The sequence below is a fragment of the Macrobrachium nipponense genome, chromosome 20 (assembly GCF_015104395.2).
Source record: "Macrobrachium nipponense isolate FS-2020 chromosome 20, ASM1510439v2, whole genome shotgun sequence".
Taxonomy (NCBI): Eukaryota; Metazoa; Arthropoda; class Malacostraca; order Decapoda; family Palaemonidae; genus Macrobrachium; species Macrobrachium nipponense.
In genome coordinates, this window is record NC_061089.1 from 65,448,103 (window position 1) to 65,462,504 (window position 14,402).

At 39.0% G+C, this 14,402-nt stretch overlaps 1 protein-coding gene across 20 annotated transcripts in view; it reads right to left on the reverse strand.

Annotated features, from left to right (window-relative positions):
• The window catches only part of LOC135226765 (plasma membrane calcium-transporting ATPase 3-like), a 538,460-nt gene that overhangs the window by 74,091 nt on the left and 449,967 nt on the right, over window positions 1-14,402 (reverse strand). For all 20 annotated transcript variants that reach the window (XM_064266580.1, XM_064266568.1, XM_064266575.1 and 17 more), the window contains one exon: window positions 926-1,088. In XM_064266580.1, the coding sequence (XP_064122650.1) occupies window positions 926-1,088 (163 nt within the window). The remainder of the gene's footprint in view (window positions 1-925; window positions 1,089-14,402) is intronic.

The window sequence follows — 14,402 nt, forward strand, 5'->3', positions numbered from 1 at the left end:
ATTAACAAAAATCCTGCTTTATGAATGTTACCTGGGTAACTGAGAAGAGATGACTTGTAGCCTGAGATGCATTATTATTTTCAACTATTAACAGTAACTATCATTATTAACTATTAACAGTAATAAAAGCCCTTTTTGTTGCAGAATGCTTATATGTACTGCTGTACCTTTTTTCACTTTTATTATATTTTTGCTAAATCATTATTAACATATTTCCTAAAATTGAGAGAGGTCATTTTAGTAACATTAGTGATGACTCTTTCTTTTTTTTTATTTACTCTGCCTTTTAAAACTGTACAGCACTGCAAAGCTCAAGTTAGCTCATTTTACTCCAGAGGGGTTTATTTCAGAGTGCATCCTAATACAAAAAATCAGTAAAGCAACAGATACATATAATTTCATAAATCCTACATGTACTGTTTACTTCTAATCTATCAAATAAAAATATATACCTTAAATAACTATTCGTACTGTATAAGATGCAGTATACTGCATATCAAGAACATTAATTGTAGATAGATAATCTTATTGACAAGAAAATTACTTTTATGTAAATTTCACTAAGGCACATAAACAGTTACAGACTGAAATTTCATTTACAGTACCATGGAAAAAACACTGTGGTTACAAACAGGAATGAAAATTTGGAAAAAAAAAAAAAGTAAATAAATAAAGGCATGTGTGCAGGCAAGAAACAGCCCATCACCTTGCTGATAACAAAATTTCACTGTGACTTTTTTTTTCAAAATGAAATGCTATTAATTTGAATAAACCTAACAGATCATTAAATTGCAATGCAAGTTCCTTCAATATGAATCATTATGCAGTATATGGAAGAGAGAAAGATGACATTCATACATAAAAAAAGGAAAATATGTAAATGGCTCTACAAAAGAATCTAATTTTAAAATAACCCTCTTCATACCTGATTAATTTCTGCTTTCCCCCGAACAAAATCTCTATAAGCAACTGATATTGTGCGAAGACCATTACAAGCCATAGGTTCAATGACTTCTCGAACCAAACGATCTTGCATTGGCTTTGAGAAGTTTTCTAACTTCCCATCTTTGCCATAAATGAAAGAGCATCTGCAATAAGACATAAAACATTAAATGCGAGAAAAAGTCACAGTGTTCTCTGGAAGAAAAACAAGAAAAAAAATTTTGAAGTAAAATGCTTACAAGAACCCATTCCATAGTTTTAAATAATATTCACATTTTCTGACAGTCAAGCTGCTTGTTACGTATAATTTAAAAAGTTCCATCTTCTCAAATTTCTCAAGCAGCCCCTCTGCATACTTCTTCTGAGGACTAACCTCAGCACCTAAATGTATGGAAAGCAAAGCACCTGGCTGCAATGTTGTAAAATGATTAAGATGAGTACCTGATTAGCGAAAAAAAACCCATAATGATGATTGTGTAAAATATAAATCGAAATATATCTTACACTTACATCACTGTGGATTTTCTTCACCATTTTAGTAATCCTGCGATTATGAGATTTTTCAAAATAACTTTGCTATGGACTACTACTAAGATGTCTCTGATGAGCACTAATGCTCATGATACGCATGCATCTTGTGGCTAACCACACACCTCTCCTTGCAAACTTCTTTCTATCATCACCACGGATCTTTCTGATACTTTGTGTCCAGAGATTTCAGCCCTGGACACTTACGTCCCTGTTATTTATTTTGGACTGATAGATATCAACCTCTCACAGTAAGGGCAGCGCTTAAGAGGACTTCAAACTGTTTGTCCCTCTTTGTACCTCCCCATGCAATATTTCATTTGGAATTCACCCATTTTATTCTTTAAGAATTTGCCCTACTAAGAACCTCTACAATTTCCATGCCAATGTGCTACTAACAAAGCCTATTACTCCTATTGAGCTGGTAGGCCTAGACAGTCCTGTTCTTTTAAATTTCAACATACAATACCCTGGATAATGACACAAATGTTATTATATTCTACAAGTTGGTTACTCAAAATTCTATTAAAAGGAAATGGTAGATACTTTAAGTTAAGTAATATCTTAGTTAACCAGACCACTGAGCTGATTAACTGCTCTCCTAGGGCTGGCCTGAAGGATTAAATTTTTATTTACGTGGTTAGGAACCAATTGGTTACTTAGCAATGGGACCTACAGCTTATTTTGGGTCCAAACCACTTTACATCAAGAAATTAATTTCTAATCACCAGAAATAAATTCCTCTAATTCCACGTTGGCAGAGCAGGGAAGCAAACTCAGACTACCAAATCAGCAGATGAGCACATAATCCACTTGTCCAAGAAGGAACTAGGTAGATACTTTAAAACACCAACGTTTTCCAGCTGGGTGATTTATTCTTCTAAAAGTAACTTCATCCTCCCTAAAATAACTGTTTCCTGATTCTCCCACATACTAGAAACATTGAAAACAAAATGAAATTTTCATTATTAAAATGAAGTTTTATTGTATACTTACCGAACAATTATGATTATACCCACCCTCCTCCCCTTAGGTGGACGGACGGGCAGAAAGAATTGGATTCACCTGGGCAGTTGTACCTGGTTCTCCCGCGAGTGGAGGGAGATGACGTCATCACCACCAGTGTTGGCGACGCCGACGCGCTAAATTTGAATTTAGTATCCTGCCGCTCGTGGAAATCACGGCTCTATAATTGTTCGGTAAGTATACAATAAAACTTCATTTTAATAATGAAAATTTCATTTTTATTGTAGTGTCTTACCGAACAATTATAGAGCTGATTACACATTTATGGGAAGGTGGGATTCAGTGGACCACTAGTATTTTTAAATGGTTACATTTATTGCAATACCAGTAAACACTCAAGGTGTCTGTTGTACCTTACCTTGTAAGAGAGCTACAGCAGACTGTTACTGCCTCTGGTCGGTGCTCTTCTTACTATTGTAGAGGAATTGGAATTTGACCAAAGTTAGCCTCTACAGGAGTGGAATCCTTCCGTAGTTCAAGCGAGTCAAGGCTGACTGACGGAGGATAGTAACAACAAAGATTGCCCTTGCCCTGGGCTAAGACCAGAAATTCAATCATACAAAACATTTGTCACCAACACCAGATTTAAAAACATATATACCCAACCATTGTAAAATCTGACCTAACAGACTGGTGAGTATCCCAGGTACTCAGTACCCCCAGCTTCCCTTGAACTCGACAACCTATTCAAGGTGAAAAGTTAGCATAGAGGTGACGACCCCTGTGCCGTTTCTCCCAACACCATGCCAGAAACCGCCACAGGACCTAACGTTTTACAATTCTCGAAAACCGTTTCTATCTCTTTGAGATAATGACTCGCAAAAACCGAATTCGATCTCCAGAACGTGCTCTGAAGAATCGAAGCTAAAGATAAATTCTTTCTGAATGCTAAAGAAGTTGCCACTGCTCTAACCTCAAAGCTTTAACTCTCAGAACGGAAAGATTGTCGTTCTCGGACTGCGAGTGAGCTTCCCTGATAAGCTCTCTAATAAAGAACGATATAGCATTCTTAGAAAGAGGACGAGAGGGATTTTGAACCGAGGTCCAGAGCTTAGAAGATTGTCCTCTAATACCCTTAGTGGCAAACAGATACTGCTTAATAGCCCTGACTGGACATAAGAGCCTTTCTTCCTCCTCATGTCCAACCAAATCAGATAAGTTCCTTACCACAAAACTCCTCGGCCAAGGATTAGAAGGATTCTCATTTTTGGCTAGAAAGGTCAAAGATACCGAAAATACAGCATTGCCTTGAGAGAAACCGACTCTTTTGTCTATAGCGTGCAATTCGCTGACACGCTTAGCAGAAGCTAGTGCAATAAGAAAAAGTGCCTTCTTAGTCAAGTTCCTGAGTGAAGCCGACTTCAAAGGCTCAAACGGTGGCCCCATGAGGAACTTAAGCACCACATCTAAGTTCCAAGCCACTGTATCTTGCGGGAGCTTAGTGGTTTCGAAAGACCTAATGAGGTCCGACAGATCTGAATTGGAGGAAATATCCAAACCTCGATGTCGAAAAACCGAAGAGAGCATGGCTCTATATCCTCTGATCGTCGAAGGAGCCAGTTTCTTAGAGTTCCTAAGAAATAGAAGAAAATCTGCTATTTCTGTTAAAGAGGTCGCAGAAGTAGAGACTTTAGCACTTCTACACCACTCTCTGAAGATTCTCCACTTCCCTTGATAGAGTTTGTTAGAAGACTCTCTCCTACAACGAGCGATAGCTTCTGCAGCTCTTCTTGAAAATCCTTTCGCTCTGACAAGATTCCGGACAGTCTGAACCCTGTCAGAGCTAGAGCAGACAAGTTTTGGTGGAACCTCTTGAAGTGAGGTTGTTTGAGAAGCCACTTCTCTGGAGGAAGAAGTCTGGGGAAGTCTACTAACAACTGGAGAAGGTCCGGGAACCACTCTTTCCTGGGCCAAAAGGGAGCTATTAACGTTAGTGTTACATTGGTGTGCGACATGAACTTGTTCAGCACCTCTCTTATTAGACCGAACGGAGGGAATGCATAAGCTTCCAGACCCGACCAATCCAACAGCATTGCGTCCACCGACCAAGCTAGAGGATCTGGGACTGGAGAACAAAAGAGAGGAAGACGGTTGTTCCTTGATGTCGCTAACAGGTCTATTGACGGTCGTCCCCAAAGGTGCCAAAGTTTCTGACAAATCTTGTTGTCCAAAGTCCACTCCAGAGGTAACACTTGCTGTTGACGACTTAACTCGTCCGCCAGGACGTTCATCTTTCCCGGAAACAAATCTCGGGACTAGCTGAACCTTCGCTTCGTTTGACCACAGGAGGAGATCCTTGGCTACTTCGTATAGAGAGAAAGACCGAGTCCCCCCCTGTTTCCGCACGTACGAGAGAGCCGTGGAGTTGTCTGAGTGCACTGCCACTACTCGACCTTCTACTAAGCTCCGAAACTGTCTGAGCCCCAGGAAAATTGCTAACAGTTCCTTTACATTTATGTGGAACTTCTTCTCCTTCTCCGACCAAGCTCCTGAAGTTCGTTGATTTCCCAGTAGGGCTCCCCAACCTGTGTCCGATGCGTCGGAAAAGAACTGTAGGTTCGGGAGGATGGGTCGTAAATCTAACCCTTCTTCCAACCTTCCTCGAGAGAGCCACCACCTTAGGTCCTCTTTTATTTGATCTGTGACAGGAAAGGTAATCGAGTCTGGTTGTGTCTTCCTGCACCAAGAGGCTCTCAGGAAAAACTGCAGAGGTCTCATGTGCAGTCTTCCCAACGTCACAAATTTCTCCACTGACGTCAATTTGCCCAGGAGCCTCATCCACTGATTGGCAGAACTTACCTTTTTGTCCAAGAACTCCTGAACTGTCTCCAGACAGCCTTGAACCCTCTTCGGGGACAGAAAAGCCCGAAAAACTTGAGCATTCAGAATCATCCCCAAATAAAGGATGCTCTGAGATGGAACCAACTGGGACTTCTGTTTGTTGACCAGAATTCCTAACTTTCTGGCAAGATCCAGAGTTGTTCCAAGGTCCTTCATGCACCGACTCTCTGATTCCGACCGGAGAAGCCAATCGTCCAGATAGAGGGAGATTCTTACTCCTAATATGTGCAGCCAGCTTCCTATCGGGGATAGAACCCTGGTGAAAACTTGAGGAGCGGTCGCTAGTCCGAAGCAAAGCGCCCGAAACTGAAACACCTTGCCTTCGAACATGAACCTCAGGTACTTCCGAGATTCGCGATGTATCGGAATGTGAAAATAAGCGTCTTGCATGTCCAGAGAGACCATCCAATCCCCCTGTCTGATGGACTCCAGAACCGAACCGACCGAGTGGTCTCCATATGAAATTTTGTTTTCTGGACATGCAAGTTCAGGGCGCTCACATCCAAAACCGGCCTCCAGCCCCCTGATGACTTGGGAACTACAAAAAGGCGATTGTAAAAGCCTGGAGGAAAATCCCCTTCTATCTGTTCTATCGCTTCTTTGAGAACAAGCGCTTCCACTTCTGCGGCTAGCGCCAGAAATTTGTCTGAGCCCGGAGAGTATGCCTGGAATGGAATTGGCACAGGTGAGAGCGAGGGAGGTGAAATGAGAGGAATACGATAGCCGAACTTGAGTACTTGCACTACCCAGGCTTCTGCTCCTCTGTTTTCCCATTCCTACCAAAACAGAGCCAGCCTGGCTCCCACTGGTGCATGAAGAACCGAGCTTTCATTTGGAAGGTTTGTTAACCTTGGCCGAGGCCTTAGACTGAGGTCGCAAATTCGACTTCGGCCGAAAGAAGCGCTTGGGTTTTCTCCCTCGAAAAGGCGCTTGGGCCAGAGGAGAAACCGAAGGAACAGTCTCCACAGGAGCTTTAGGTCTCTTAGTAGACTGTGCCAGTAAATCCGAAGTAGATTTCTTATCTAGCGCAGACGAAATTGACAACACTACATCATCTGGAAAGAGGTTATCTTTCACAAAAGGAGCAAACAAGAGAGCAGACTTCTGTTGGGACGTAACCCTTTTAGAAGCAAAGGAGCACCAAAGTTGCCTTTTCTTAAGGGTACCAAAGGCGATGAGCGAAGCTAACTCATCACATCCATCCCTAATGGATTTGTCCGCACAGGACAGAACACCAATCCAATCCTCCGCTAACTCCTGAGAAAGAGAAGGACAGTCTTCGATCTTGGCCGCTAAAGCGCCAATAGTCCAATCAAGGAAGCTAAAGACTTCCAAAAGTTTAAATTGATTCTTTACAACGTGGTCCAACTCAGGCGCTGTAAAGAAAACTTTCGCTGCGGCGAAAGCAGATCTTCTAGAGGAGTCGATTAAACTGGAGAAGTCTCCCTGGGAGGAGGCAGAAAACTCCCAGAGAAGGAGCTTCCCCAGTTACATAAAACCTCTACCTCTTACGAAGCAACTTAGAGGGAGGGTAAGCAAAAAGAGCCTTCCCTAAGTCTCTTTTCATAGACATCCATTTCTCCGTCTCTTTCAACGAATGTCTAACCGCTTTAGATAGAACAAGTTTTGGGAGGAGAGGGTCTGAAGTTTTCCTCCTCATCAAAAAAGTCGAAGTTGGGGAGCGCGGAGCCGCTTTCTCAAAATAATCTGGATAAGATACCAGAAGAAATCTAAGGAGACGTGAATAACACGAGAGGTGATGTGAATCCTCCTCCTCTACTTCTTCTTCATTCTCCGATACCGCCGAAGAAGTAGACGGAACTACAACCGGATCTGAAGGTTTCGAACCACCCTTGGACTCATTCATCCAGTTGGTTAACATCTCTAACTGCTTGCGCAAAGGCGCCAGAGACGAATCAAAAACAGTTAACGTAGGCTTGGAAGAGCCTAAATGTTCAGCAGGAGGCGGAAAAACTACTTGCGCCTCGCTCGGATCCGCCGAAATTCGAGGCGAAACAGGCGCATCAGGCGTAACAGACGAAAAAGCGCCTAAAGAAACACCCTTAGAACTGCTAGCTACAGCGCTAAAACCACAATCTCTACTAGTAGATGGAGCCGAAAAAGGCACAGATTGAGGCGACGAACGAGCCGCTAACGGCCGAGGCGCAACCCTACTCTCAGGCTCCTTATACCGCTTGACTGGAGGAGGCGAAGAATCGGCGCCTGAACGCCTCTTTAAGGGACGCGAAACGGGCGAATCTCGCCTAGAGCGCCGCGCGACCGGAGACGAATCGCTTGAATCATTTGAAAGGCGTCTGACCGCAACACCTTTCCAACGCTTAACCGAGCCCTGTTGAGGCGCAACAGGCTCAACAAGAGAGGCGCCTGTCTGTGGGCAAATCCCGATCGACTCCCTTGGACTTCCGGTATGTCTTCTCCCCGGTGCGGGGGAGCTGGACAGTGACCTTTGTCTAGGAGACGTGTCAGGACAGACAGACGCACCCTCAACTACACTCTTACCTGAATGAAGCCTTTCTTTCTCCAAAAACGTCTTAACTGAATTACCAAGTTGCAAAACCGTATTCGCTAGTACCGAAAATTTCTGATCTAACCTCGATTCCAGACTGGCAATGGTGTCGGAAGAAACTACACGGGAAGCCGGAGAAGTGGGATTAGTAGGAGGAATAGGAGGTGTAGTTAAAGGAGACATAACAATTAAAGGAGACATAACAATTTGAGGAGAAACAGAAGGAACAGATGCATCGCAAGACGAAGCAGAGCTAAGTCTACTTTCCCTAAGCGCTGCTTTTCTAATTCTGTCTTTAGCTAATTTCTCCGAGTATGAACTAAAAAATTTCCATTGAGAATCAGTCCAATCACTACACTCGTTACATGTTCGATCTGCTGAACAAACCTGTCCCCTACACTTAACACATTTAGTGTGAGAATCATACTCTAACTTGGATAATCTAGTTTTACATCCTGAGATGCAAAACCTAACTCCCGACGGACTAGAATCCGACATGGCAACGCCTAAATAAAAAGCAAAATAACAACAACGCCAAAAAAGAGTACTTCACCAATTCCGAATATCAAATCCACAAGAAAAAAGCGAAGCAAAGTCATCCAACCGCACCGACCACCGATGTTCACCGGACGCCGGCAGGAAAAGAATTGGATTCACCTGGGCAGTTGTACCTGGTTCTCCCGCGAGTGGAGGGAGATGACGTCATCACCACCAGTGTTGGCGACGCCGACGCGCTAAATTTGAATTTAGTATCCTGCCGCTCGTGGAAATCACGGCTCTATAATTGTTCGGTAAGACACTACAATAAAAACAAAATTTCATTATAGTGTGCCAGGTTATCGCAATGATGTATAAAAAACTGTGCATATGGGAAAACTTTAAGAAAACTTACATCTCAAGCCTCTTTGTTACACCAGGCATTTATGGTTTCTGACTGCCAACTTAGTGCGTAGTGTGTGCTAGAATACATAAAACTTAAACCAAACTATACTGAATTTCAGTCTAGTTATAATAACAACACAAAATCCTTGTAACTAAATTCAATGATAATCCAGTCATATTTCCTATCCACCTGACTGACTCAGCACAACAGCTCAAAACACTATGAAGGAAGAACATGAAAGTAAACACTATATCAATTTTTTTCAAAACCCTGTAATTCCAATATCAACATTTGCCCCTTAATTTTTAACACATTTAATATACATATATACATAGCACACATACTTTACCATTATGTACATATATTTAAAAATGCAGTCCTTTTAACAGCAATGTTAGGTATGTATTCATAATGTATTTTTCAAGCTTTCATTTCAAGGTCAATCCACACGAACACTTGCTCTCTTGCGGATAGCAAGCATTCAAGTGGTCTTGCGATTCATCCCCAAACAATACCTAACTGTGTCTCCCAAACACCATTTTCCTTTTTGTCCTCTGCTGCAATGCTGTTTATTAAAATATCAGACATGAGATATTCATATTCATGACATCACTCTACCCCTGACAAAGATTCCATCATATTTTCACGAAATTTAAAATGAGTGTCTCATAGTCTCATAATTTACTAAAAATTAAAAGCTACATATGCAATACTGTAATCAGTGTCACTTGCTTCACTATCCAGAAGAACCAACTAAACTCTTTTCTTTCTTTATTAAAAAATTTTATAGATATTTTCCATGAACAAATGAATACTTATTTTATTTTACCAATGCATGAAGGACTGGATGAGGGAATATGTAAAATAATGAAAAATAGAATAAAAATTCTAAAATTATTATAATCAGAGATACTTAATCAAAAAGGATTTTTACAAGCATTTTTATGTGTGAGATTATAAGAAAAAGATAAGTGGAATACATGCATAAATAGGTAACCAGTAATGCACATAAAATTAAGTGTAAGAGAAAAAGAAACCAATGAATAGTAAGCTAAGTCAGTGTAAAATGAATGCAATGTAAGCCAGTGTTGTGGTTAAATCAAGTTTGAGCTTTTGAAGCAGCCCCAGTGTTTCCAATTAAAAAAGAAAAAAAAAAAAAAAAAAAAAAAAAAAAAAAAAAAAAAAAAGACATAATTTTGTAACCAAAACCCAATTCCTAATACTCTCTCATTTAGCATAGGTTTCATGATATACAGTTAATCCACAAGTAATCTTCCTTGCCTAAAAGAGCTCTGTCCTTCCTCTACCAATCTTTTTGTTCTATGTTTGACTATTTCTGTCAAAATGCTAAAATACACTGTCCTATGTACTATGTAATGCACTCTTGTCCTTCCTCTACCAATCTTTCTGTTATTTGTTTGACTATTTCTGTCAAAATGCTAAAATACACTTCCTATGTACTATGTAAAGTTATGATCCTTAAAATACCACTATTACTTCTCTCATCAATTCCTTTAGAGCCTTCCCCTTATCTAAACATACCTCAAACCACCCAGGTCATCACTTATTCAACTTGAATTACTATACCACAGCATCCCCTTATTCTATCAATTCTGGTGACTTTCCATCACATCCCTAAAAATCCCTTCCACATGGTCTCAAATTCATTCTACAGATAAATACATCCAGACAAAACATAGAAGCTGAAAAAAAAAAAGTCAAATAGTTAAATTTATTATAATAAATATGAGCACTGTTATTCTTAATACAGCAAGGGTCATTGATTACATGATAACAGAGATTGAAGACTTCCACCAAACAGCAGTGAACAAACTGGAACCTCAACAAAAAGAGCTTGCCAACTCACTGAGAAAAGAGTAGTTAAAAAATAGTTAACACTAACTCCAGGAGTCATGGCAATAAGGAAAATAAAGTTTCCTACTAACAACGTTTACAAAGGATAAATATTCTTCTCATGATGGTTGGTGAAATAAAATTATCCATTTGAACAATTCTGTCCATGTATAAGTGTTCAAAGAAGCTGTTGACTTCCTTACAAGGAAAACATTCTAACATGGGCATAACAACGCATGAAGTATGCGGATTCATTGACACCACCTTCTGTAGAATGCAATAAATGCAGCCTTAGAAGATACCTTGGGTGCCTCGAAAAAGATAGAAGTTGCAGGTAACATAAAATACTGCCATGCTCATAAAGTAGTGCCACCATTGTTAATCAGAACTGTAATTGATGCTACCTGTACATAATGAAAACTTCAAATTAAAGTACATTTGGTTTTGCATGTATGCTAATACTTGGTATGCAATTTTTGTCTCTAGGATATTTGCGTAATTAGATCAGGTTATTGAAATTACTTTATGTACCACAAATTTTGTTAGATCTCAGAAGATTGCATCTTGTTAGAAACATAAGTTTCAGCATTGTTGTGCCGTTACCAGAGATGCTACATTGTTGCTTAAAACACTGTTTGCACAACTTGTGCAATCACATCATTTGGGCGATGCTGAGTATGATGCCAGTCAGCATTAAGTGATAATAAAAGGGATAACCTGCATCATTCCTATTTCTTTTATGAATCTTGAAACTGTACCATGCCAATTATTACATGGAGATTCCTGGAGTCTATAAATTTAACTCTGTGATGTAATGAGAATGTGTTGAACAATTATCCCACCTTCACTTATATGGAACAAAGATTACCGTAAACTAACCATTTCTATTTATTCCTATTTTTCCGAAGAAAATAAAACATGAATGTGGCCAAAAATTGTTCCATGTGAAAGTTTCCAACTGCATTTGGGGACAACACAACCCTTGATAGAGGTCAATCAGGTGGAAGAGAGGGTTACAGTCATTTGGTCCATACTCTTATTATGTATCTATGCTATAAATTGCAAATACAGTGGTCCCCCGTATTCGCAGGGGATGCGTACCAGACCCACCCCCGTGAATAGTTAAAACCTCCTTTTTTGTTAGTTAAAACTCAAGAAAACCAAAAAAACATTTTTACCTGGTTTTTTAATACATAGTTTTATCACAAAAAATGCATTTTATGATGAAATTGATAAAAAAAAAACCAGGAATTTGTGGATCCATGAATAGGTGAATTTTCCGCAAATAATGCGGGGAAACGTTCCAGAGAGAAATCGGCGATTGTGAGTCTGTGAATCTGGAGAACGCGAATACGGGGGTCCACTGTATTTGTTTTTTGCGATCCATCCCAGACAGACATCACTAACTTTTTCAAAATTTTATACACTTTGCTTTGGACAATTAATACAAATTAAAGTTATATACAATAAATTCTTGCACTGACATCACTTCTATATCTTTAAAATGCAAACTGTGGCCATTTGTTTTAAGTGTTGCATGCCAATGACAATTTGGTACTAACCTAGCATGGATTTAACTTTAATTTTGTTACCAAAAATACTAACAAATCACATTTTTACACAAGGAGAAAACTTAAAATGACCTTGATTTATATTTCACGGGATAAACACTACAAATAGAAGCTAAGATTAAACTTTTTATACACGCTGCATACCACTAAATATAAATTTTTATGTATATAACTTTCTGGCATTATATACAATGTATTAGGTAAACATACTGTGAACAAAGACCATTAATAACATGTTTACCAAGTTTCCTGTCTGCTTGGGGGAATAACTTATGAGGCAATGTAATGTAATACTTGCAACTGCACATAAACATATCCAAATATAAAGGGGTTTCAAACATGTTTACTTTACAGGCCAAAGAGGACTAAACTGCACTAATTGCTTCATTCTCAGCAATATCTTAATCTTAAACAAACTAGTTTCTGTGGCACATAAAGCTGAACAAAAGTTTCTTCTTCCTTGAACTTAGTACACAAACTTATTTCACACCAAACAAGGTATTACAACTCAAAACATGAAATTCGATCATACAAAAATGCATGGATCACTGTAAATAATTTAAGTATAACCTAAATGGTGCTTGTGCCATTCTCTCAAATGGCTGCTAAAGTAATTTTAAATACCTAACATTAGGAAATTCACTCCCTTAGTATGAACATTTTACATCATTTACACTATAATCAGTTGTATTATGTTAATCAATTTAAAAAGGTTCTCCCTGGATTTGAAAACAGCAAGTTTTTCATCCATGAATCCAATATTTTAAACTTCTCATTGCTTTGTTGCTTTTACTGACTAATCGGAAAACTATTACGTACTTTGGCTGCTTTAATTTACTGGCCAAAGCAATACACAGAAAAGAAAGCATTTCTCATTTATTCTTTAGCTGGACAATAAGCTTGTTAAACTTATTCAGAGGTTTATAAATTAGGATGATAATCAAATACTTTAGAATACTTATAGTAACACTTGAAAAATATACTTCAATTATTCTAAAAGTGATAAAATCTAGACATGGAAAAGTCTTAGATGATAATAAAGTATACATTCTAAATGAATTCCTGGAGCCCTAGGTAAGTTGAGTGTTCTGACTTTGTGTTCTGGTTAACTTGGTGTTCAACACCACATTATGCTTAAGCCAACCCTATGAGTAAATATGGAGCAAACTAACTTTGTTCTATTTTTAAGGTATGCGTATTTGAATGTTAATATAATTTCTGAAACATTATTGTAAAATAAGAGCCCGTGTACATATTCAAAAACTAAGCAATAAAAAACAGAAACCTTAGCCTATTTTCATATCTAAGTAAATATTAAGATATAGTAGCAAACTCTTCTAACAATAAAATTTCAGTTAACTGGTACATGGTGCCATAACTTGAATACTACTGAATAAGGAACTGATCAATTCATTTGCATTTCCAAAATACCTGATTGCTATGATCCAAAAAACTTTGGACATAGTGTGAGATTTCAAACCTATAAATGGCTGGCACATTCAGTATTCTCTAGTAAAACTACTCTTCATCAGTGATTCTTGCAGATCTAAATTCAATACTAGAGTCATTTGTGCATCAGTCTTATTTTCCCTCATATTAACTTCCTTTACAATTAACTTCTCATGTGTTGATTAAACCTTCCTACAGCCTTGTACTTCTAGGAAGCAAAGCTGAGTAAATCTTCTTGAGTTACGAAAATAAGTACATGTAACAAACTATTAAAAAATATCACTAAATGTATGATGGGCTTAAGATCTCTTTTTATGTAGTTTGACATACCAATGTGAATTCAAAACAGGTTCCAATAGGTATCTTAGAAGTATTTTCAATTGCAGAAAGTAAAACCACTAAATACTTGAGTTTTTCATCCCACATTTTTTAAATATATAGTCTATAACATGGTCATTTGAATGGAGGTAAAATGAAATGGTTTGAGGAAATATAAAATCATTATTACAGCACTACCAAAATCAATTTCTTAGGAGCAGCAGCAGCAGCAGCAGCAGCAGCAGCAGCAGCAGCAGCAACAGCGGCAACAGCAGCAGCGGCAACAGCAGCATCAGCAGCAGCGGCAACAGCAGCAGCAGCGGCAACAGCAGCAGCAGAAGCAGCGAAATTACACTAACACATAGTACAGAAAATAGAGCTCAAGAAGCCCAGCCTAACCATGGTATGATTTGAACCAAAGGTCACAATAATGATGAAGTATACGTATGGAACTATACCTTCT